This window comes from Onychostoma macrolepis, chromosome 05 (genome assembly GCF_012432095.1).
Source record: "Onychostoma macrolepis isolate SWU-2019 chromosome 05, ASM1243209v1, whole genome shotgun sequence".
NCBI lineage: Eukaryota > Metazoa > Chordata > Actinopteri > Cypriniformes > Cyprinidae > Onychostoma > Onychostoma macrolepis.
Window position 1 is genome coordinate 15,661,612 of NC_081159.1, and position 24,635 is coordinate 15,686,246.

Sequence of the window (24,635 nt, forward strand, 5' to 3'; positions counted from 1 at the left end):
ACAAAATTATTGGCACCCTTAACTTAATATTGGGTAGCACCCCCTTTGGAAAAAATAACTGAAATCAATCGCTTCCTGTAACCATGAATGAGTTTCTTACACCTCACTACTGGAATTTTGGACCACTCTTCTTTTGCAAACTGCTCCAGGTCATTCAGATTTGAAGGATGCCTTCTCCCAAGTGCTGTTTTGAGATCTCTCCACAGGCGTTCTATGGGATTCAGATCTGGACTCATTGCTGGCCATTTCAGAACTCTCCAGCGCTTTGTTTGTTAACCATTTCTGAGTGCTTTTTGAAGTGTGTTTCAGGTCATTGTCCTGCTGGAAGACCCATGACCTCTGGTGGAGACCTCTGACTAATCATCAGATTTCATGATACCGTTCACACAGTCAAGGCATCCAGTGCCAGAAACAGCAAAGCAACCCCAAAACATCTTTGAACCTCCACCATGTTTGACTGTAGGGACTGTGTTCTTTTCTTTGAAGGCCTTATTTCTTTTTCTGTAAACAGTGCCATGATGTCCTTTACCAAAAAGCTCTACTTTTGTCTCATCTTTCCACAGTACGTTCTCCCAGAAGGATTGTGGTTTTGTCACATAAGTTTTGGCAAACTCCAGTCTTGCTTTTTTATGCCTTTGTGTCAGCAGTGGTGTCCTCCTGGGTTTCCTACCATAGCGTCCCTTTTCATTCAGATGGCGACGGATAGTGCGAGCTGGCACTGCTGTACCCTGTGTCTGCAGATCTGCTTGAATTTGTTTGGAAGTTGACCGGGGTTCTTTATCCACCATTCAAACAATCCTTTGATGTAATTTTTCATAAATTTTGCTCTTCTGTCCACGTCCAGGGAGGTTAGCTACAGTGCCATGGGCTGTAAACCTCTTGATGATATTGCGCACAGTGGACACAGGAACATTAAGATCTCTGGAGATGGACTTGTAGCCTTGAGATTGTCCATGTTTTTCCACAATTTTTTCTCTCAAATCCACAGACAACTCTTTACACTTCTTTTCTCCATGCTCAGTGTGACACACAACCCAAAGGTTGAGTCAACTTTTCTCCATTTTAACTGGTTGCAAGTGTGATTACTATATTGCCCACACCTGTTACTTGCCACAGGTGTGTCTAAATACAAATTACAGGAGCATCACATGCTTGAAAAGCAATTATTTCTTACTATTTTGACAAGGTGCCAATAATCTTGTCCAGTCCATTTTTGAGTTCTGTGTGAAATTTGATCAAGTTTGACTTTTCTTTTCTGTTTTTTTGTGTTGTTGCAGTGCAAACAAAAACAATAAGCACGTGAATACCAAAACATTTGCAATTGGAACAATTTTCTGAGAGAAATGTTGCATTTTCTGACAGAATTGCAAGGGTGCTGATATTTTTGGCCATGACTGTATATACGCTGCTCCTCGCCTCTGCACTCACTTTTTTTAAAAACTTTCTTTCACTTGGGCCTTATCCTGATACCTCAGCTGATTCTGCTCTCTTTCATTTTAATTTACATCTATGAGAGATTCACAAATTAATGCAGGTTTTGTCAGTTCCTTTTCGATACGCTCATCCATGCAGTCTGCTGCCTCTGAATGAGAGGACGGCTGTCAGTTGTTTTGAAGTAATGGGATCAGACCCTCTCTGCTTACTAACAAATGAATCACCATATTCCTCCTCCTCTTTCTCCTTTCATCTCCTTCTCCATCACTTTCTGCATCTCCACCTAATCCTGGGATCTGATTGGTGCACACATGACATTTGACTCTCAGGAGGCGATCCCTAATTTGTAGGGCAGAGAGTCTAATACACCGTAGAAGAGCCGCGGGGAGAGCTCACAGGTAGAAGGAGAGATGTGTGTGATTTTATGTGTGTTTGTCTCAAATGATGGATGTGTGTTATTAGAAGAGGGTGTATAGCACTCATCCAGTACATCTGGTCATGTGCGTTTATGTGCGTGTTGTGTATTAGCAAGTATGTGCATGTCCAGGTTTAATGATGTCAAGAAGTCAAGTGTTCAAGCGTGTTGCAATATCAGTTTTCAAAATGAAATGCTGATAACCGTGTGTTGCATGCGAGAAACTAATTTGAAATATTTACGCATGTTCTTTTGGCCAAAATTGTAGATGTGCAAATGGACACCTTTCTTTTGAATTTGTTTTGGTTCAGTTCACATGTAGAAAACTATGTGTTTTGAAAGATAACCTGGTTGCTTTACAGGTCACTGGGTACATGTCATGACTTCAGAATGCTCAGTCTCTAACCTAGCAAATCGCCACACACAAATTCAATTTGTTTTTCAAATCCCAAGTTTAGCACTGACTGTAAGCATAGTCATTGTGCAAGCTCTATAATGTTTCATATTTAAAAATTCAATCTGACATTTCAGACTGAGGTGCATTCCCTAAAATCATTTTTTTATCACCTGTGAATATGGTTTCGAGTTTTTTTCCCATGCACCGATTTCAGAATTTTTTTTCCATGCACCACTGATGCATGTCTAACAGAGACTTAATTCAAAGACATAATGGATTTTCCGATCTTTCAGGTTCCTCAGCCACTCAGGGAGTAGCACCAAACAAAGAACTCCATCTCAGACTGTTAGAAGGTATTATGATGCACACACAAACCCCTCCATGCACATTCTTATTTCTTATAATAGTCTATTTTAATTTAATAATAACCAGCAACATTATGTATTTCCTAACAGATAATTGGTTGATGTATGTTAAATGCCATAACACTTCATATATTTTTACAATAAGCTTTCACTGATGTTAGACATTAGAATGGGCCTACAGGGAACCAGCCACAAAAAAAAACTCGATTTCAACAAATGGCGTGTGCATAGTGCACGATTTTAGCCCTGATTTTCACTTGCCAACAGCTTTGTGGAAATCGGCAACAAATTCCTGAAATCTGAGTCACGTGCTTTTTCAGGTGTGTGACGATCACGTAGTGTGTGTTATCAAAGACGCGATCTGAGAGAAGTGCCGATGTCCTGCTGATGCCTGTGAGATATTTGTAGACAATTCACAGTCTTACCGTGTGAAATGTGTTTTGACTGGAAATGAGATCTACACGGCAAGGAAAAGTTCAGGTGGAGGAGTCATAGTAGACCTGCAACAGAGCAACAGCAAGCAACCATCTCCTTCAAAATATATTTTTTTTTTTTTCTCACTGCAGACAGACAACTTGGATTGCAAGCTTTTTATGGGCTACCGTTTTTGACAGGAATATATCCATTCTCTCATGTCTCTCACGTGGTCTTACTTTATTCCCATATCAGTTCTTGCGAGTATTTGGTTGTGAAACAGTTTATGGACAAGGCAGAGTTATCGGCAATTCTTCCTATTGAAAAGTTGTGTAATGTGTGACCCCCTGACATCGATCTGTCGTGTAGCATGCACACAAGAGCAACGGGGCACAGAAACCCTAGCAGCAGTATCATAAACTAACAGTGAACAATATTTACAGATATTTATAAACGCTACTTTTCACTGCTATTTAATGTTAGTTCATAATGTTTAAAAAATTAAGAAATGAGGTAGAAATGAAGATAAATGCTGTCAAAAAACATACTGTTAGTTAAACTGAGGTCAACATGCTGCACATTGAAACACTTTACAATAACAAGGAATTTGTTAACATTAGGTAATGCATTAAGTTACTTAAACTAAAATTAACTTTTTACAGCATTTTTTTATATTGTGCTAATGAATTCTATTTGTTTTAAAGTGTTAGTACATGCAGTACCATTCAGTATTCATAAAAACAAGCTTTGCATTAAAGCATTTGCTCCTTTGTTTTAAACAGAGCATTTGTAGGGTGGAGAATGCTCAGCAGTTTAATCTCTGAGATATCTTTGTTGACTGCGGAAAACACCCTTTTTTGATAAAATAAAAAGACTGGGAGGAGATGACAGGGTGGAGAATGTTTGTACTTTGACAGGTGAACAGGTAGAGACAGGTATATACTGTATACACCTGGAAATACCTTTTTTTCCCCAAACTTGTGGCATTATTGTGTATGTCATCTGTCATCTTGTAACTACAATATTTTCAGATGTGATTCTTGGAATAACTTTGTTAAAGTCTCAGATTTTTGGTTTTATTCAGAACTACAATCTTAATCTGAGATTTAGATTTTAAATCTCTGCATTAAGGCTATGACACACCAAACCGATGTAGATTCAACATGCTCAATCAGCCAAGAAGCCACAGACAGGGTCCGACTCTCGCTGATGGTGTGGAATACACTGTAAAAACTGAGCTGACAGATGCTCAACGATAACCCGGAACTGGTAGACGGCTGACTGGCAGCCTTTAGAGATACACACTATGACTGAACCAGTGCACATATTGCTCATGCTAATAACTCACTTCACCTCCAGTCTAGAATTTGACCGTTGACTCAGTAAGCTAATCAAGAAAAACACGCCTCGCCAGTGCAAACCAGAATAATTTTAGTCAGCAACTTCTTTATTTTCTCAAATACAGAAAATTCACATAATTGCTACACTGTAAAAAATATTATAATTTTAACTGTCAAATTTTGTAAAAACGCTAGGAAAAAAACCAAAAAACTGTTAATATGTTAACAGTAAGTTCCCGTACTATATACAGGGAAAAACTCTAAAAGATCCAACCAGACATTTAATGTAATTTTACAGTAAAATTCTGTTAATTGTACAGTTTTTAGAAGTAAAAAATAACAAATCAATGTATAATTTACAGTCAAAAACTGTAAACTGATATTCCCAGAATTCCCTGCATTACACTCCACATTTGAAAGTATTTTGTTTAAATAATCATGTTTTTTTTAAATAGTTTTTGTTATCAGTTATGTACATTTGGGCTTTGTTACATCTTCTGTTGTTTAATGAAAGTTTATTGCATTATTTAAGTATCATGTGTGTTACCGTGATGGTTTTTTGTGTTTGCATGAATGACTCTGTGCACCTTCTATATATTAGTATATGCTTCTACTTGAGGTGAAGCTACCTGTGATGAGCTTTGATTCTTCATGTGGCTTTCTCTTTTACCACCTGCATTATTATGGTGGTTGTCAGTATGTTAAAGGTACAAAACAGATTTTAATAGCAGTGTGTGTTGTTGAATTTGCTGGTTTACATTCAGATTTTCTTGTTTGTAAATGTACAGTTGTATACTGTAAAATTTACAGTTTTTGGCTGTAAATGTGTTTACAGTTTTTCTGTATTTTTTACAAAATTATTCTGGCAACCACAGCTGCCAAAATTTTGTAAAAACTACAGAATTTTTTTTACAGTGTAACTGAAATGGCAAGAAATTAAACAAGATCAGAAAGAGGAAGAGATGAGATGTTTATTTAAAGTAAATAAACATTGATAATAAGAAATGTGTCATGAGCAGCAAATCAGAATATACAGATTTCTGAAGGATTCATATGACACTGAAGTCTGGAATAGTCTGTGAGTTTGATTTTGGGAACGCAGTATTTGATAATGAACTTTGTGTACATAGTTTGGTAAAGTCATATGATTTGATCAAAATTTGAAGTGTTGAAAATGACAGATACTGCAAGGCACATTGAAACTGCGACATGCCTACCATTGTCTGCGGAAAGCAATCTCACTCTTAGTATTACAGCTCCAGACATGCCTCTCACTGGCAAAAAAGTTATGCCACAGAAAACCCATTAAGGTCAATGTAGACCATTAGCCCGCTGGAATTACGATCTGTCAACTGTAGGTCTTCATGCATGAGCGCTTGAACGCATTCATTGTGCACAGTGAAAGAAACAGTATAGAGCCTCGTATCACTTTCATCCTGCACAGTGAGATTAACAAACTGACTGCATATTGTGCCTTATACACTTGAGCATGCACACACATGCCCATATCCGTACATATAAGCACAAGTTATTGTCTTAGTGCAGTCATCCGTAGGCCCCCATTTGTATGTTTTGAAGGTTCATGTCTGCATGTTTCTGTTTTTCTTACAGTGCATCACTAGATGAAGGAAGCAGCTCAGCCTCCGCCTTGAGTGGACAGGTACCAGTATATGTGTCATGCACAGTTGCACACAAAGTCATAAACATGCCTGCATCGTATGCAGTAATTCATGTGTCCCCTGGTAAATGCAGGCTGACTTTAACCAACAGCACTGATGACAGACTTTTAATGTCAGTGTAAAACTTTTCTATTCTTTTATACTTTAAACTGTTCTTTCATCCATTTATCAGTGTGTCGACTGTTGTCTAATTCTATCCCATCACCAAAACCACATGAAGTCCGCACCCAGAAGTTGAACTTGAATCATGCATCATCATTTTCTTTAAACTCATGTGCCCTCATCCTTGCAATGACATGTCTTTGATGACGTGTTCACTAACGTGAGCGCAGGAAAATAACCTCTCCCCTCCAGCAACCTTGAATATACTTCACAGCAGGGAAGAAACTTTCCCTTGTGTGAAACAAACGCTACTTTAGTTCACCCAAAAACGAAAATGCTCATTTCAATTATCATTTACTCACCCTCAAGTTGTTCCAAACCTGTATAAATTGATTTTCTTCCGCTGAACACAAAAGAAGATATTTAGAACCATGTGGGTGGCTGGAGATGTTTTACAGATTTCATCTGGCTCTGCTTTATCATTGTGTTTGTGAATTCCATTCGATTCTCCCTCATTCTGTGTTTTTGTTTTTTGTGTGTACATTTTTTTTTTTTTTTTAAGGAGACTGATCTCACTGATGAAGATGCAGCTTTCTCTGAGGTCACTCTTCAGTTCATCGCAGTCCTCCTCCTCATTCATTTCTATTCTTACAGTGAAGCTTCTAAAGTCCAATGTTCTAGTAGTATTTTTACTCAACAATTTTCACCAGCTCAACCAATACTTACACCACTCTTCAAAAGTTTGGGTCGATAAGATTTTTTGGAAAGAAATTAATATTTTTATTCATAATAATAATATATAATGGTTATAGTATGTAATAGTAATGTTTCTTCCGCACCAAATCATCATATTAGAATGATGTCTGAAGGATCATGTGACATGACTGCATTACTTCATTTTTACTCCAAGATTTACAGGAATGTATTTAAATAGCTGTTTTTACTTTATTTCATCAAATAAATGCAGCCTTGGTGAACATAAGAGACTTCTTTTAAAAGCATTTTTTTTTAAATCTTATCAGCCTCACACATTTGAATGGTAGTGTATATTTTTCATTACAACGTTTTTTTCCACAACATTTTATTCATTGCAAGGTAAAAATGATACAACTAAAATGTAACTCCATTAATTCATAAGCACACTTGGGCTGGAAAACAAATAATTGCTAATTGGTTTGTAGTTTTCAATGCATTTTTACTGATGCTTCCATGTATTTGTTCATTCGCGTGTGTGTGTGTTCTCCCTGTTTCAACAAAAACTCATCTTAGGGCTGGGCAGTATGGCCAAAAGTATTATCACAATATTTTTTTTTTTCATATAATACGATATCAATATTTATCACAATGTTCATTTACCATTAATGTGGAGGGAAATGCTTTCCACATGAGACCATGAGAATGAATGTATACCTAACTTGTTTTTTTTTTTTACAACTCCACAGAGTAGCTAGATTTGAATTTAGGGCCCCATGAAATCCATTTTGCGCCTTGTTATTCACCATAATGTTGTGATTTGTCCCTCAGCCTTCTTCATCTTGCTCATTTGATGGAAGTTTAAAATCAGAGAGCAGTGACTCAGAGCCAAGATGGCCGGAGGTTCCTCCTGTGCTCAATCAGAATGAGGATCGGAGAAGAAACAAGTACCTGAGAAAAGACTACCTAAAGGTACACACCCAAGCACGCACATGTTCTTGGTTTTTCTCACGCTCACATATTTTGTTTGCTCGTGTATACTTGCGTATCCCCCTCTCTCTCTCTCTCTCACTAGCTTTGACACACACACGCACAAATATGTAACTACTTTATGCTATTTGAGATAGCTTGTGTATGTCACAGGGATGATATTTTGTCTACAGCCTCAGATACCGCAACCCCAGACTGATTCCTTAATATACTTCAGTCCTTATCTTTGTAAATCTTGGAAATTCAAGATGTTTATTATTCATGACTTTATTCTTTTTGAGGTGCTTTTAAAGGACTCTGCATGACAAGATTAGCGTTGGTTTCTAGTCCTGTGCATATAATGTTAAAATAATATCTTATGATCTTTCATACAGTTGGCTTTAATTGTGTTATATACTGAAGAGGAAAAATCCTAGACCCTACGTCTGTATATGTATCTTATTTCACTTACCTTGCTGTTTTCACATTTTTAATTGCTTATAGAATGACCAGATTTGTTTGGATTTCTGCATAAATTGGTCTTAAATTGTAACAATTACAGCACAATAGATAGATAAACACAGTCTGCTTAAACAAATAACACACCAACAAATACTCTTTCATGTCTTTATTGAATTCATTGTGGACACATTCACAGTGCAGGGTGGAAAACATGTGAATCCCTTGGCTAGTGACTTCAACAAAACATGGATCCTTGTCACTGAGACAAGATTCAAAGTGTTACTCTGGGCCCTATAATGTGCTATTACAAATGTTTTGAGTGCCACCTGATTCACAGAAACCCCTGGAGAATGTTAACTTCTCTGTTGACATGTCTGTGGTGCATTAAACACTATGTAAACAGATGAAATTAAAGCCCTTAAAACACAATACCACATGTACAGTGAAAAGACACAGCGCGCCAACATCAAAGCCACATCCCAGCAGTAAAGTAAAGGTTTTGGGCTGCCTCGGGACAGAAGTTTATTGGGACAGGCTGCAGGAGTATTAGAAAAGACAATGACTCAAAGCACAGAAGCAGAATAACAACAGCATGACACGAAATTATGCAATCTGGAATGGCCCATTCTGACCTCAGTTTGACTGAGATGCTTTGGCACAACCTCAAGAGAGCCATCCACAGCAGAAAGACATCTTATATTTTAGCTAGCTGAAAGAGTTTAGTGAAAAGCAATTGTTCAAAATTCCTGACCCGAAGGCTTGTCTGGTCCACAGTTACAGGAAACATTGGTGGAGGATGTTTCTGCCAAAATGAAGATTATTAAATGCAGTGTTAAATGCAAATTATTTATTATTTTGTGTGTGTGTGTGTGTGTGTGTGTGAAAAAAGTGCTATGTCAAGGAAAGAAAATAGGTTTAAAATGGGTGGTCCGTAGGATCTTGGCAGGACACACAGAAACACACACATCCACACACATTCACGATCTCCTCCTGAGGGAATTTCCCTTAACTGTCTGTCTCTTTTAAACGTGCATTTGTTTTGCACTTCCATGGAACTGTTAAAAGAACAAAAACAGGGACAAGCCCAGTCCGTGCCCAGATGACTTCACAATAACACTCTTTCCTAAGTATTGACCCGTGCCTGAGAGGAAGAACGAGAGTCCTTGGATGATTTGATTGGTTTGGTTTATTAATTAGATGCATGTGCATCAGAATTTACTGCGCTGTTCTACTTTTACAGTGTTTTCATACCACTGTTATGTACAGACACTAATGGAGGCATGATATGAAGTTTGCCACACAATAGACTTCTTGTACACACCCCGACAGACACCTTTTCAACAATTTATTCCATAAGTAGGTCATCCGTAAAACATTTCTGTGTTTGCCAATTGATATGTGCATATCTTTCTTGAATGGGGTAATTCAATCGCTATGTCTGGTGTGATTTGACCCAGAGTGAAGATACAGGCTTAAATACAGGATTATTAGTCATCGGTCCCTGATGCGTGAGATCTTGTGTATGAAGTTAATCTGCCTTTTTTTGCTGCTTTTTCCCATGTTTTGTCTATTACATGTCTTATTCTCTTCTCATAAAAAATAGAGTTGTATACTCTTTCCTAAATAAAGCCTCTATGTTATAAAACTTTTAAACATTCACAGTTAGTAAAAATTGCTTCACACAAACTCCAACTCCGCTTATATTGTGCATTTGAAAATGCAGCACACCAGCTATCATCCCAAATTTGTTTATAAACGTTTATAAACCTGTTATTAACAGAAGAGAAGCTGTAAGGTCTACACAGAATTTTCCTCCACAATAAAAGCTCTAACGTTTGAAAGCAAAGCAATTAAAACAGCTATGAATATTAGTATTGATTGTTTGATTTATTATTATTATTATTAAATAATAATTTAATAAAAAGGGGAACTTTTTCCTTTTATCTCTAGACCAGTGGTTCTCAATGCCATATATGTCGTGTTGGGTGGGGATGTGGTTGAGAACCACTGCTCTAGACTATTTAATGTATTTCTGATGTTAAAAGTTGATAATGTGATGAATATCAGGAATGTAATTCTCTGCCTCCCTGTGTCTCCCAATTTCAGTATAAGTGCCAAAGTGCTCGAAGAAACTCCAGTGGCAACGACAATGATTGCGAGGTGAGACTTTGTGCCGTCACTGTGCTAAGATCGCCAAGTTTCTCATTGCATGAATATTTATTAGAGGCCAGCTGAGAGTAGAGTCACCACAGTAGAGCATCTCCACAATTAAAGAGGTCATGAAATGAAAAATTAAATAAAATTTTTTTTTAACAAAAACAAAACAAAAGTTTATTGCAGGTCCAAAATATTTGTAAAAATGATCATTTCCATCCCCATTTTCACTTTCTGTGAAATGCACTCAATTTCAAGGGATGTTACCTCTTGCAGAAACTAATAATTTCATTGTACCATTATCGTACAGCATGTTGTGTGTTTTGATACTTGAGATGGCTAGTGCTGTGATAGGCCGTTTATGTTTGAGCCCAAGTCAGATCCTGAGGCACTACAGCAATTGCAATAGTTCGTTTTAGCGTGGTAATTCCTTTTGCTTGCTTATTTGCTTAATTTTTAGTATATAGTTTTAAAATACTATTGTTACTGGTTGTATTACTAAAGGCACTGCATGTACGCAGGTATGTACTGATTTTATTAGCAATGCTTAAACAACGATACTCTTGGTATCTTAATGGCTTAATGGTTTAATGGTTTAATACTTATTACAAAAACACTGTAAGATTAAAAATAAATGTACTTACCTGCATTGCATCATTGCATGACAGAATGCTTGGCAAAAAATATGGCAGCATATTTAGAACAGGGTTCCCACGGGTCCTTGAAATCCTTGAAAGTTTGTGAATCTGATTAAAAATTTTCAAGGCCCTGGAAAGTTTTTGAAAATAAACAAACATAGATACAGGTCCTTGAAAATTCCATATTATTCCCTCCGGTCCGCTAATTTGTTATTTCGCCAACACTTTGTGCTTACTAGCTTGCTTGATTTACGTTGCACATTTATGCATTACGTTAAGTGTTTCCCATGTGAGGTACTTTGTGTCGTTCGTTGCCATGACGTTCACACGAAACTACTAGGATGGTACCTCAACGTTTCACAGACACACCGTGAAACATTGCAAAAATAGGCTGAAACCACTGAAGCGTGATGCCTGGAAAATGCAAGTTTCAAGATATTTGGCTCACCAAAGAAGATTACAAAGAATGTCTTGCCAGAGATCCAAAGGATGTAATGTTGAATTGCTTTGCTTGTTAAGATAATGTAAAGCCATGAGGCAAGAAAAACTTAAAAGCATATTCATATATCTTAAAACTTCTGGTTACATGAGCCTAAGCTCTTTTCAATAAAATCCATCCAAAAGTTAATATCAGATCATTTTAGAATACAGTATAGTATGTACCAAATATTATTCAATTTTATGCAAAACAGAAATATGACAAATATTAGATTTGTCATATGGCCAAAAATAAATGCAAAAAAAAAAAAGTGCTTTTTTGCATAGTTTGACACATGAAAACCTTTGCTCTCACTTGAAATGTCTCCCCACATTAAGTCCTTGAATTTGAGGGTATTGGACCTGGAAAGTCCTTAAAAGGTCCTTGAATTTGAAGTTAACCAAGGTGTGGGAACCCTGTTAGAATAATTCATAAAACAGTCCATTGCAAATTGTGAAGAACAAACAAAAACTTTATATTTTAGTCACTCAGACACATTGTTTAAAGAACTTCATCCATGCATTTCTAATACTTGGATCTATGCAAAGTTTTATCAGCAGTATTGCTCTTGTGATTGGTGAACAGACATGAGTTGTTCAGAACATACTCCTTGATTATGTACGTTGACACATTTTAAGGAGCATGTCGAGGGGATTCTTAAATCACGATTCTTCTGATTTCAAATCTTGGCATCATCAGAAAACTGGGAAGTTAGTTTGAGTTCTGAAATTTGCAGTATGTTTTCATTGTAGAAGAACCTTCTACTGTATGTGTGTAAATAAGATCATTTTGATTCTCCATTTCATGACCCCTTTTTTAAAAAAATATTACACACATATTTACGTTTTAAGAAAGGCATAAAAATAGCAAGGTTGCATGTCTTCCTCAATTTGATTGGTTAAACTCACTTCTCTTCCAAGCTCTCCCTTTGTTCACTTCTTGTAGACTCCTAGATCATAGTTTTAGCTACCCCCAGTTGCAACATAAGCATATATAGTTGACCATTTTCATATTTCTTAACCACTTTTGTTACCACTCTTTTCATGTATTTCATCAAGTATTTATTTCATCCTTTATCCAAGATTTCGACCACAGAAATGTCTGTATGTATATTTCTAGTTATGCTCATTCCATCAGCTATACAAATCTGGTCTTGGTTAGACTGATTTTTGTAGCCCTGTCTCATTCTGTAGAAGTACAATACTACATTGATGAAGTTCATGAAAGAGAGAAACATCTGTGTAAAACATGTAAAACAGACCGTCTCAGTCAGAAGAAACTGAATCCATTACCAAATCCTGTACTGTTTCAGAATTGTTTGCAATGTTTCCATATTTGTGTTGTTACAGGAGGGAATGCGATCTAATGATTTTACCACAACTCTGACTGTCTTTGGCCTGAAACCCAGATCAGGTAAAGTGTTATCCCTTCCTTTGCTCTCATTACAAGTTGTCTTTTTTCTTTAATCTTTGTGATGCCATTGCCAAGGTTTGGAAGCTTGGCAGAGCATTTTCTTTTCAGTGTATATGAGTAATGAAAGTTGTATTGGTGTGTTTTGAAGCTCTTAACTACATTAACAGTATTATTTCCATCATATTTTGAGACTGCATTCAAATCTCATGATCTGTGTCTTTTCAAAAATACTCTTAATCACCTTTGTTTAACAGGAAATTCTTTGGAAAGATACTGTCTTGAGCTAGTGGTATTTCTTTATCATTTCTTTTTATTTTCACATTATGTTGCAGTTCAGTGGAAAGCACAAGGAAGGCCAGTACTTCCTGTCTCACAGTAATACAATAAGAATTTTGATGCACACAATAGTTAAACCACATGTTTTGCAATGTTATCAATCTCACAAATACTTCCCGTTTCATCACTTAGGCCAGTTATATTTTTAAAATGTTTAATTATCAGCAGAAGGACGTCAACAAGACAAAACATGCTACTCTATGTTTGTTTTTCATGTAAATAGGGCCTCATAGTAATAAGACTAAGGCTGCATTTACACTGCAGGTCTTGATGACCAATTCCGATTTTGTGACTATATCCGATTTTTTTGGACGACGTGCTTACATTTCTTTTAAAAGTGGCCCGTATCCGATGTGTGCATTTTACACTGCACTTGGTGAAACAAGCCAAAAATAGCATATGACATCACAAATCAATTTGAATAGTACATTGAGTTTAATTTATTGGCATGGAATTCATATAGAAACGTTTTTAATGCAATAGTTACATCAAAATAATTATCCTAGTACAATTCTTCAGGACAGTGATGTACGCAGCTCCGCTGAAAGCTTGCGAGTGGAATAATACTCAGGTGGTAGAAGCATGTCACATCGACTGTGTTTTTTAGTAATTAAAACCAAATGCGTTCATCAGTGATTGTATATCAAAGGCAGGGACATGTTTGTGTGCATATATTTTGACTGAAGCGCTCGTCCGTGCACGAGCCGCCGTCACTGACAACTAGGGGTGGGCGGATCGATCTTAATATCGATAGTATCGATACCAACGTTGGTATCGGTATCGGATCGATACTAGCCTGATTAGATCGATACTTTAGGTTAATTTCCTCTCCTCTACACTTAATATATTGCTTAATACATTCAACAAAGAATAGACATATCTGTGTGTTTATATACCACTCTTTTCACATCTCGTATGCAAACATTACTGCTCCTCCCCTGCTTTAGTTTGTTATGCCATCACGTGACTCAGCGGCTCAAAGCGCAAGTGGATATTATGCTACAGCGAGAGATGGAACGGTAGAAATTCGCTACTGTGGCAACAGCACCAAATTTATTCACCTTTTTCAACGTGGAAGTACGTTTTTCATAGACTGTATGTGCGAGACTTCCACTTCCTTAGCAACATGATCTCACAGAATTCCGTGTAATGACCACGGACTTAATTAACTCCGAATCTGTGGTGGCATCACGGAATCGCCGAAAATTCCGTGATGGACTCACAGAAGGCATCAGCCGTGGTCCATGCACGGATTCACTGGTTCAACACCAGCGCTGCATCGGACCACGTAAAAAGAGTGACTCCGATGCAGTTATATTTTGTATATAAATTTATACTTTTGCTGGAGTACCTGACCCCGCCCCTACCCTAAACCTACCCAGTTCTGAACAATAATGATGACGATAAAATTCCCATTATCGCGTCAGCATATTGATGCTAAGGGTTTCCTATTTAAAGTGTTGAACCAGTGGATACGTGCGTGGAGCACGGCTGATGCCTGTCACTGACTTACATTGGTATCACTTCTGTGAGCCCATCATGGAATTTTCGGCGATTCCGTGATGCCACCACAGATTCGGGGGTTCATTAAGTCCGTGGTCATTAGGCACGGTAGGGAAATCATGAGAAAAATAAACAAAAAATTGTTTGTGCTATCCACCATGTGTTTATAGTTAAGACAATTAATTAAAATAATATGGTAAGAAACACCAGTTTGCAATACCAAGCAAGCAGCAAAACAAGCTGTTTTGTACAGTTAAAAATTAAATTTAATTAAATTTTTGTACAGTTAAATTGCTGGAAGCGGATGAGACTGGAAGCCAGACCCATTAAATTTACAGAATTTGGCCTTTTTATACAGTATCACTGTCTTCAACCATTAAGCCACGTTGTTGTTTTATTTTCTTTATAAAAGTTTTCTATCAGAGGAAAACACTTAACATGCATGCACTTTGCGTTCATATGTTGGGCTGCTTGCCTGCATATAGTTTGCATCATCAGTATACTGAGTTGGCCTTTCAATATTACTTTCTTAATGCATTAAGCCATTTTAAGTTTTTTTTTTTTTCTTTATAACTCTTTTCTATGGGAGGAAAACAGGAAACTTTACGCATTGCTTTCATATTCTGGGCTCCTCTGCTTGCAAACTCCTTTCAGAAAGGCAAATATCCACATAGCTTTAAGGTGAATGTAATATTTTAGTCATATCAACATAAGTTATTCTTAATTTTCAAAGTGTAATTGGTCATTTAAATGCATGTTATTAAAAAGGAAAAAGTATCGGTATCAGTATCGGCGATACTTGCCCTGCATTTACTTGGTATCGGATCGATACCAAAATTTGCAGTGTCGCACACCCCTACTGACAACAGCAGCAACGAGCACTCCGCATGATTTCAAAAGCAATACATTCAGTGTGAGATCGCCTTTTATTTAACACAAATGAACGAAATGAATACTCTGCTACTCAACTAGAGATGTTTCATTTGTTACAGGTATTTCTGTACCCTGAAATGTTAAAAAAAATCCTCACTTTTCAATGACGTAGGAGTCGCATTTACAGGGGAATATCCGATTTATCCGCTTACACGGCAGGCGCAAATGCACGTATCTGATTCATATCTGATTTATTTCCACATATGAATGAGGCCTGAAACCGATCGGAGCATATCGGAATCCATGCGATTTTTTTTCCTGCTTACACGGTCGTAAGCCATATCCGATCTGTGCCACATGGGAGGAAAAATTCGGAATTGGGTCACTTGAACCATGCAGTGTAATCTACCAAGCGCAGCGCAAATTAGCGTATGGATGTTCGGATTCGGATATGTGTTCTTCTGGCATTCCAAGTAAATTAATGTGTGGAAAAAATCCTCTCCCTTCTACCACGTGCTCTCTGTTCTCTGCAGTGCCTCCTCCTAGCAACAACAAATGCAGCCATTTCAAGCGCAAAAATGTTTAAGACATGCTTTTTTGGGGCGTTAAATAATGGTGCAAATACCGGTAATTTGAACGTTACTAATGTTGAAACAGTAATAAATCACATTGTGTGATTCATTTTAATAATCTCCTCTTATAAATTTTGCATCTGAAAGGGAAACTCCTACAAATGCATATTCAGTAAACTGCGTGTTTTTAGTAAATCCTCACAGTAATATTTTAACGACAAAAGATGATTTGCGCTGGCGCAAGATGTTAGTTAATCTGGCCCTAATTCTGTTCAAATGTAAAGGGGAAATCCTAATAAACAGAAAGAAGACACTTAGTGCCAGATTTACTAAACAGGGCAAATCAAGGTTAAAGCGCAATTCCATAAAAGCGCTGATTCTGCAGGTGATTTACTGAAAATGCGCACATGAAAGAATGCAGCCAGATCATTTCCATAATAACCAGTGCAAAAAGAGTAGCGCAATTTACCGCCTACTTAAAGACATGCTTTGTGGGGCGTTAAATAATGGTGCAAATACAAGTAATTTGATGAGCGCAAACGTTAGTGAATCGCATTGCATGATTCATTTTAATACTCTGCTCCCATAAATTTTGCGTCTGAAAGGGAAACTCATATTCAATGAGGTGCAAAAATAACTGTGTCCACACCTTTTCAGCGCTAATTCTTCACTGCGCACCAAAAGACGATTTGCGCTGGTGCAAGCTGTAAAGCCCAAAACACTGCAGACGAAAGATTATCATCGTGAAACAATCGTGGCGATTTCTGTGATCGTGGCTCCTGTGTCATACAGTGAGAGAGGTTCAAAGATGGCCATTGTCATGGTCTTGCGGCCTACGATACAACATGATCATCGCACAGAGTGTGTTTGCTGCTACGATCCACATTTACTGATCAACCAATAACCACTTTTTTTCAGCACACACAAAACCTGTATGTATAACTGGTAAAGTGTAATTTATCGTGCTCTTTTTGTTTACCACTAGCGCATGCTGATGACGTTTTATTCTTCTATAGTAACGTGCAGCGTACGAGTCAATAATTGTCATCATCGTACAGTCTATACACTTGTCGTAGCCAAGTTTATTAGATCCATGTCACACAGTGTGACATGCACTGATCTTATAGGATTGCTGAAATCGTGCAGTGTCTAGGGCTTTAGTAGATCTGGTCCTTTACTTAGTGACCACATTTAAACTGTAAAAATGTAACAATTTACCAGACTCAAACATCAGGCAGGATAGTTTATAAATAGAAGCTTGCAATGAAGAGGAACATGATAACAACATTGACTGCGTATCTACTACTCAGCCTTCTCCCGTGGAAATCGTCAAGACTTCAGCTCCACGGACCCAAGCTTCACCATGAGGAGAAAGATGGAGCACCTCAGGGAGGAGATGGAGCAGATCAGACTCTTGCGGCAGGTCAGAATTCCACTGTAACCCATCTGGCATGTTTGACAAAGTATAAGGAAAAATGATTCATATCTCCAAGGTAAGCCAATTGAAGCTAATTAAACGCATAGATAAACAAGTTCTGTTTCTCGGATTGTCAGACCCTGATCACATGGCCCAGAGGTTTATATTGGTAAAAGTTATCCACATGTCATAACAGTGCATTCTTGCTTTCTTTCAACAGTTTTCTATATTAGTTGCTCTGTTTCTACTTGTCACTGGGAGCTTTTATCAACAGTGTTATTTCTACTTGTTGAGTCATGATGTCAGAAAGAGAACATATATTTCAGACAATAGTTAGTACCATGTTATCAGACAGTGCAGGAACAAAAGTTTCCTTTTCGGTTCTGAGGAAAGGAATGAAGAATAGGTGTTGAAGTCACTATATATAGATTGAAACTACTTCGCATGCGGAATGCTACTTATGGCACACCATTTGAGTTGTTGCCTATGTAGAGCTTTCAGTTCGGTTACTTACCTACCTTAGACGTTAGCTCCCTATGTAGGAATTAGGCAGCTCAAAAGTTTAAAAAAACTGCATCAATAGGGCACCTATAAACTTGCTTTCCATGTAAGAAGTGAGTGCGAGATTCACCGATGCTGAGTGCTTTCTTGTTGTAACGAGGCGAACGAGACGTGAGACGTGCAGCTCCATCTGCAAAGGCTTTTATTCAGAGACGAGGTCATAAACACGAGCAGGGTCAAAACATCAGCAAACAGGTATAACACAGACAAGGCAAAGAGTAATCCTAGGGCAAGCGTGGGTCTTTGAACGGCGAACAATATCCAGAGGGCTTGAGAAAAGGGTAGTCCAATAACATGAGCAATAGTCCAAACGAGGTACAAACAGAGTCCGAATGGCGAGACAAGGGTTAATCCAAGATACACAGGCAGGAATAAGGAACGAAGACAATGAACTAGATAAACTAGACTTAGACTTAGAAAACACGGAAGGGCTCCGTAATGTAGCTATCACTGGGAGAGTGCTACACGCAGAACAATACTCGGAGACTTGAGCAGGATCTGAGTGCATTGTAAATAGAGTGTATAATAGCTCTCAGGTGAGCGTGTGATTGGTGACAGCTGTGTGATCAGTGCAATGGATGATGGGAAATGCAGTCCAGTGTAACGTGCAACAGTCTGTGTGGTGCGAGAGTCAATGTAATGAAATGGCGATCTCTGGTGGCTAGCAGATGGAAGTTCAAGAACCAGATAGCTAATGATTTCCAATCATGTCCGATTTCATAACCTCCACCTCAGCTCTGTGCTGTCCTTGGTGCTGAAGGGCCAGCCATGTGAAAGCCGGGTGATTGTCTCTTGACATTTAGCAAATGGATTATTCTTGGTTCATGTGACACAACTGTCTTTTATTTGGTATCAAATGAAATAAACAGAGTGTTTGTGTGTGTTCACAGAACCTCGAGTCTAGGCTAAAGGTTTTGTTGCCAGATGATGTGGGTGCTGCTTTGATGGATGGTGTTGTTTTATGCCATCTGGCTAATCACATTCGTCCTCGTTCCGTAGCTAGCATTCATGTACCATCCCCTGCTGTGGTAAGTTTCATTTAATATTTCATACAGATGTCTTTGGATATCCTTTTAAATCAAATCATATTTTCTGCACTGTAATTGACATTCATTAGTAAATATTCATATCCGCAATCCCTCAAACAGCCAAAGCTGAGTATGGCCAAGTGTCGGCGGAATGTGGAGAATTTCTTGGATGCATGTAAAAAGCTTGGAGTGCCACAGGTACGATCAAGTGTTTCTTCCTCGTACAAATGCATGACGATAAATCAGTGTCAAATTCGTATTTTTCAATAAAATCATCTAGCTTTTTCTTAAAGGAGTAGTTCACCCAAAAATGAAAATTCTGTTATTAATTAGTTACCCTCGTGTCATTCCAAACCCGTAAAACCTTCGTTCATCTTCGGAACACAAATGAACATATTTTTGATGAAATCCGAGAGCTTTCTGACCCTGCATAGACAGCAACGCAACTGAAAAATGTTATGGCCCAGAAAGGTAGTAAAGACATCGTTAAAGTAGTTCATGTGATGGCTGCTAATATTACTGTTTTTCCTGTATTTTTGATAAAATAAATACAGCCTTGGTGAGCATAAGAGATTTCTTTCAAAAATATTAATAAATATTACCGACCCCAAGTGTTTGAACAGTAGTGTACTTTGTATTTTAATTATCTTTTTTTAATGGGGTATTATAGATTTTTTTAATATCATGCTTACATTTACTTGTGTTTATGAACAGGACAAGTTGTGTTTGCCGCATCACATCCTGGAGGAGAGAGGTCTGGTAAAGGTTGGTGTCACTGTACAGGCACTGCTGGAACTTCCATCATCAAAACCCAACCAACTTTCTACCATGTAGCATCACTGGATCATGGGACGTCCATTAGCATCCCTTTACCCTGCCTTACCACCTCATCCTCACTCCTCACTCTCAATGCTGATATTTGACCTACTATATGGGGAGGTCATGACCCTTCGACCTTTACAACTGTGGTGAACAGGCTGGGTTCCCCCTACCTCTTATAAGCCTCTATGGAGGGGTCTAGACATTTTAAAGCTCCAATATTGTGCCCTATATGAGGGAAACTAATTCTTAAAGCCACACATTTCATTCTGAGGGGAAATACCTGTTTCTATTCCACAACTGGCAATGCTGACTCTCCCCTCTCAATGCTGGACACCTCTGTCTCCTGTCATTTGTATCTCCTTCTCACCTGTCTCATGTTCACTCTTCTCTTGGACCGGTGAGCCCCCAGTTGGCGAGGACAGGAGAAAATCCTGCAGCTATCTGGCTGATTCTGGACCAGAGGGTAGATGTTAAATCAATGTCACTCCAGCCCTCTCCTGTATGAAGTCACAAAGAGCTGTCAAGCATCTTGTTACATTCTGACTGTTGTTTCCTGTCGCTTTGAAGAAATAAGTGGGGCAGAGACAGTATTGATGTGCATGTAATAACAACCAGACCAGCACTGAGGACGTCTAGAAAGGACAGACAAAGGTGTTGGCATAAATGTTGATGTATTGCAGTCAGGTGAATCACTGGCAGTGCATTAGAAAGTAATCATATCTTTCTGCATGCCTGAACGGTTTTAACAATGAAGACACTGCTCACGTGCCCGCACGAGACAAAGGCTTTTTTGTGTTTTTTTACGTACATGCCAGTGTTGCCAAATGCTTGTTTATCTCACAGGTTGTATTTTAGTGCTTTAGTTCTCACAAGCCCGCGTGTGCCGGGAAATCACAACATCATAAAGTTTCGCACGTGCCAGTGTAATTTGCACTGTGCTAAAATTTTGTTTGTTGTGCAGGTCTGGGTATGTACGTAAAGTTTCAGCACTAAAAATAGGTCAATTAGAAACATTTGCAAAACCTAATTATAATTACAGAGTAAGAACAGTAAATTAAGTAAAGATGGGCATTTGATTGTTTGGTTAAATTCATAATCAGCTCTTCATAAAGACTCTTTCTTGGAAAAACAAATCAGAAGAGTATTTTATACTTGTAAAACTGAATTATGTTAAGTAAAGGATTGATGTGAAAGCAGTTCATTCACCACAGTAAACTGAGAAGGTTTATAGAAATGTTAAAATATGTACAAATAGTTTTTTTTTTTTTATCAGGGAATTTATTTATTTACCTTTATGTACTTTTGTATGTTTTATTTATTTCTTTGAGTTCTATTTACTTCTTTATCAACCTCTGAAATACATTAACTGTATTGTCCAAAAATCAGCAATACTGTTCAGAAATTCTTGAGTGTTATATAATAATTTCCAAACATGGAAATTGGGGCAGCCATCTTAACGGGTTGTTGCTTTGGAATTTGCTTGCTGCCAATTTCTGTATGACACTGCGTTTACATGCACACCAAAAAGCCGGTTATTGTGAGGAAGCTATTTTTAGAAGATCTAAAAGATAAGAAATCAGTGTTCACAGTTACATGTCCTATTTAGTGCATCAACTGTGCATGTGGTGCATCAGCAACTGCTTTTTCCACACATTTACTTTACATTATTAGACTCCAGTCAGGATAGCTCCATATTTAATTTTTAACAGGAATGAAAACAAGGCTGTGAGGAATAGAACTTCTATGTATTCAGTGGGTTGTGCTGTTGTTTGAAGGAATAATTCACCCAAAAATGAAAATTCCGTCATTAATTACACACCCTCATGTCATTCCAAACCCGTAAGACCTCTGTTCATCTTCGGAACACAAATTAAGATATTTTGGTTGAAATCCGAGAGCTTTCTGTCCCTGCATAGACAGGAACTGTATACGTTCAAGACCCAGAAAGGTAGTAAGGTCATTGTTAAAATAGTCCATGTGGCATCAGTGGTTCAACCGTAATTTTATGAAGCTACCAAAATAATTTTTGCACACAAAGAAAACAAAAATTAACGACTTTATTCAACACTTCTTCTCTTCTTTGGCACACATTTAACAACATACTGACTGTTCAGCTGATGAAACGTCTTTCAGACAAAAAATGTTTAGTTGACAAACACCATAAAATTCAGTGCATGGACAATTTTAATCGCTGTTTGATATTTGCACAGAAAACCTTTTTGATGCACTCTGCCACTCTCAACACTTTCTGTCAATCACACAATTCGCCAGGTGAGTGTGAAGCTTTACTTCCATAGGAATGAGTTGAAAATGCTTGCTCCGCTCTGCACAAGTGGAAGGTGCATGTACTGTAAACATGAATGCTGTTAAGCCACTTTATGGTGTGCATGTAAGTACTGTTGGTCGAACACTTACTATTTGTGATTGTTCACCATGTATTCCTGTGAAAAACATGTATTTTTGTTTATCTTATTGCAGATGTGGCTAGTAATGACTAGAAGTAATGACTTCCAACACTTGAAAGTTAAACTGCCTCATGGTGTTTTGAAGAGAAAGTCCTTGAAAAAGTCACAGTATGCCCAACTGGCAGCAGAAGCAGCTGTTGACAACTTTTCTTGGAAAGGAGTTTTAGGACCCAGATTTACAGTGATGTGTAACGAATGTCTCACTCCCCTATCATGCTCCACACAGCATAGCAGATAGGCTACATCTGGTTCAGTGCCAGAGGTTTGTGATGGATGGATTGGTGACAGAAGTTCCTTAGGCTTTTTGCCTCCTTCACACAATCTCAGCCAAGAATGAAAAAGGTTTTCTACAGGTTACAGGCCCCATTAACAAAATGTTTCAGTTTTAGTTCCACTCAGTCACACCCTCTAATTTAACTGTTTCTATGTTTGGCTTCAATATTTATGACACCATTTCCCAGTTAGCCATCTATCACTCTTACATTACCACTGTCATCACTTGCAGAACTCCTGAAGTAGGTTGCCTGCTACAAGGTATAGGCTGCATACTGCATGATACTGTTTTATTAATACACCATAGTACTCAGTATGCAACAGTGATTGAACTGTAGCAGAGATGATCATTGTCATATGATGTTTCATGACACTTATTGCGAAGTAGGAAACAAGCAGACCGCTCATACCCAGTTTGCACATTCACACTAGTCATTGAGAGTAGTATGCTATTTTAATGACCGCCATTCTCATGTTTTTTTTTTTTTTTATCTTTCCCCATCAAACTCAATCTTGGCAAAGCTTTGAAATAATCACCCGTCAGCTCTGATTCTTATTCATGTTGATGAGAAACTGTTCAGTTTGTAAAAAGATGTGTTGATTAAAAAGTAATAGACAGGGGATGCCTCCTACGCAGTGCGTAATGTATGTATAAATGTTTTTGTATGGCAACTGGAATGCATGTCTGGATCATACCATTATTCATGTACATAATCTATGTTTCAACACATTAGAATGTTTCCTTAAAAAGGAAACCAGCCAAAACATTTCAAAATACTGGAATAAACAGACCTTTTACAGTGTTTTGTTGTGTCCTGATCATTTGCTTTGTACTTCTTCACTGCAGGAACATAATTCTCCATGAAAGAGGAGAAAATACAGACACCCTCTAATAAGTGTCAAACTATAATAAGCAGTGCTTAAAATGATCAAGCACAGCTATGTGGTATGAGATGTGACCACTCGACATCCGCTACATTATTAATGTACTATGAACCCATTTCTAAGGAAAGCTGTTGTCTCTTTTCCAGAGAATCATCCAAGACAGGGAGTCAGGAAGGAAGGGTTGTGCTTTCTCATGTTACTTGTGAACCAGAAATGTACACGCTATTAACTTGTTTGCAGCTCTCATCATTTTGAGGTCAAATCAGTGTAGCAGAATAACTTGAACGAGTCATTCAAATCCTTGTCCAATAGGCTACAGTTTGTACTTATGAGATTGATGTGTTAATGGCATATGAACCCATTTACTTCAACAGTGGTATTTTAACAATCATTAGAAAGTTTGTTACTGCAAGCCAATTTGACTACTTCTTGTTGAATTTATATACATTTGAGAAGCTGTGCAACTGATGATCTAAAAGGTAATTGCAAACAAGCATGTTTTCCATCAGCATAAAACCCGGAGGGAATATTTTAAGCTGAAAACAGAAATGTTTATACTCGTGGGAGCTGAAAGACTCAGAGCGCATATTCAACATAAACATTCCTCTTGCAAATAGACTTGTAATTTGAAAGACGATGTTTTTTCTTGCTGTCTTAAATTGGCTGTATTTCAGCACATACGGGGAAAGTGAATAAACAGAGTAAACCAAAGTAAACAGTAGTTAAACTGATTCTCACGCGCACACACACACACACACACACAGTGAACGCTTGAATAACACGACTGATTTATAACAACAAATCTTTTCAAACAGCTCTCGAACGATCAGTTAAACAGTTCACACTAAATGACAAAACCACAAGTATTTTAATTAAAACTTTCAATGGAATTCACTAACTTGGCAGTGCGACGTGTGCTGTACTAGAAAAATACTGTATATACTAAG

The 24,635-nt window shown here is 37.8% G+C and overlaps 1 protein-coding gene across 7 annotated transcripts in view; it reads left to right on the forward strand.

Annotated features, from left to right (window-relative positions):
* The window catches only part of lrch2 (leucine-rich repeats and calponin homology (CH) domain containing 2), a 92,249-nt gene extending 68,275 nt beyond the window's left edge, over positions 1-23,974 (forward strand). For 2 of the 7 annotated variants that reach the window (XM_058776807.1, XM_058776808.1), the window contains 11 exons: positions 1,764-1,832; positions 2,540-2,599; positions 5,977-6,025; positions 6,709-6,747; positions 7,671-7,811; positions 10,377-10,430; positions 12,890-12,953; positions 17,548-17,660; positions 19,106-19,243; positions 19,364-19,441; positions 19,958-23,972. In XM_058776807.1, coding sequence (XP_058632790.1) covers positions 1,764-1,832; positions 2,540-2,599; positions 5,977-6,025; positions 6,709-6,747; positions 7,671-7,811; positions 10,377-10,430; positions 12,890-12,953; positions 17,548-17,660; positions 19,106-19,243; positions 19,364-19,441; positions 19,958-20,077 — 925 coding nt within the window. In that variant the 3' untranslated portion in view covers positions 20,078-23,972. Of the gene's footprint in view, positions 1-1,763; positions 1,833-2,539; positions 2,600-5,976; positions 6,026-6,708; positions 6,748-7,670; positions 7,812-10,376; positions 10,431-12,889; positions 12,954-17,547; positions 17,661-19,105; positions 19,244-19,363; positions 19,442-19,957 lie in introns of all 7 variants that reach the window. The other 5 variants (XM_058776801.1, XM_058776805.1, XM_058776803.1 and 2 more) reach the window with 5 other exon arrangements.
* Positions 23,975-24,635: the final 661 nt, after the last annotated feature.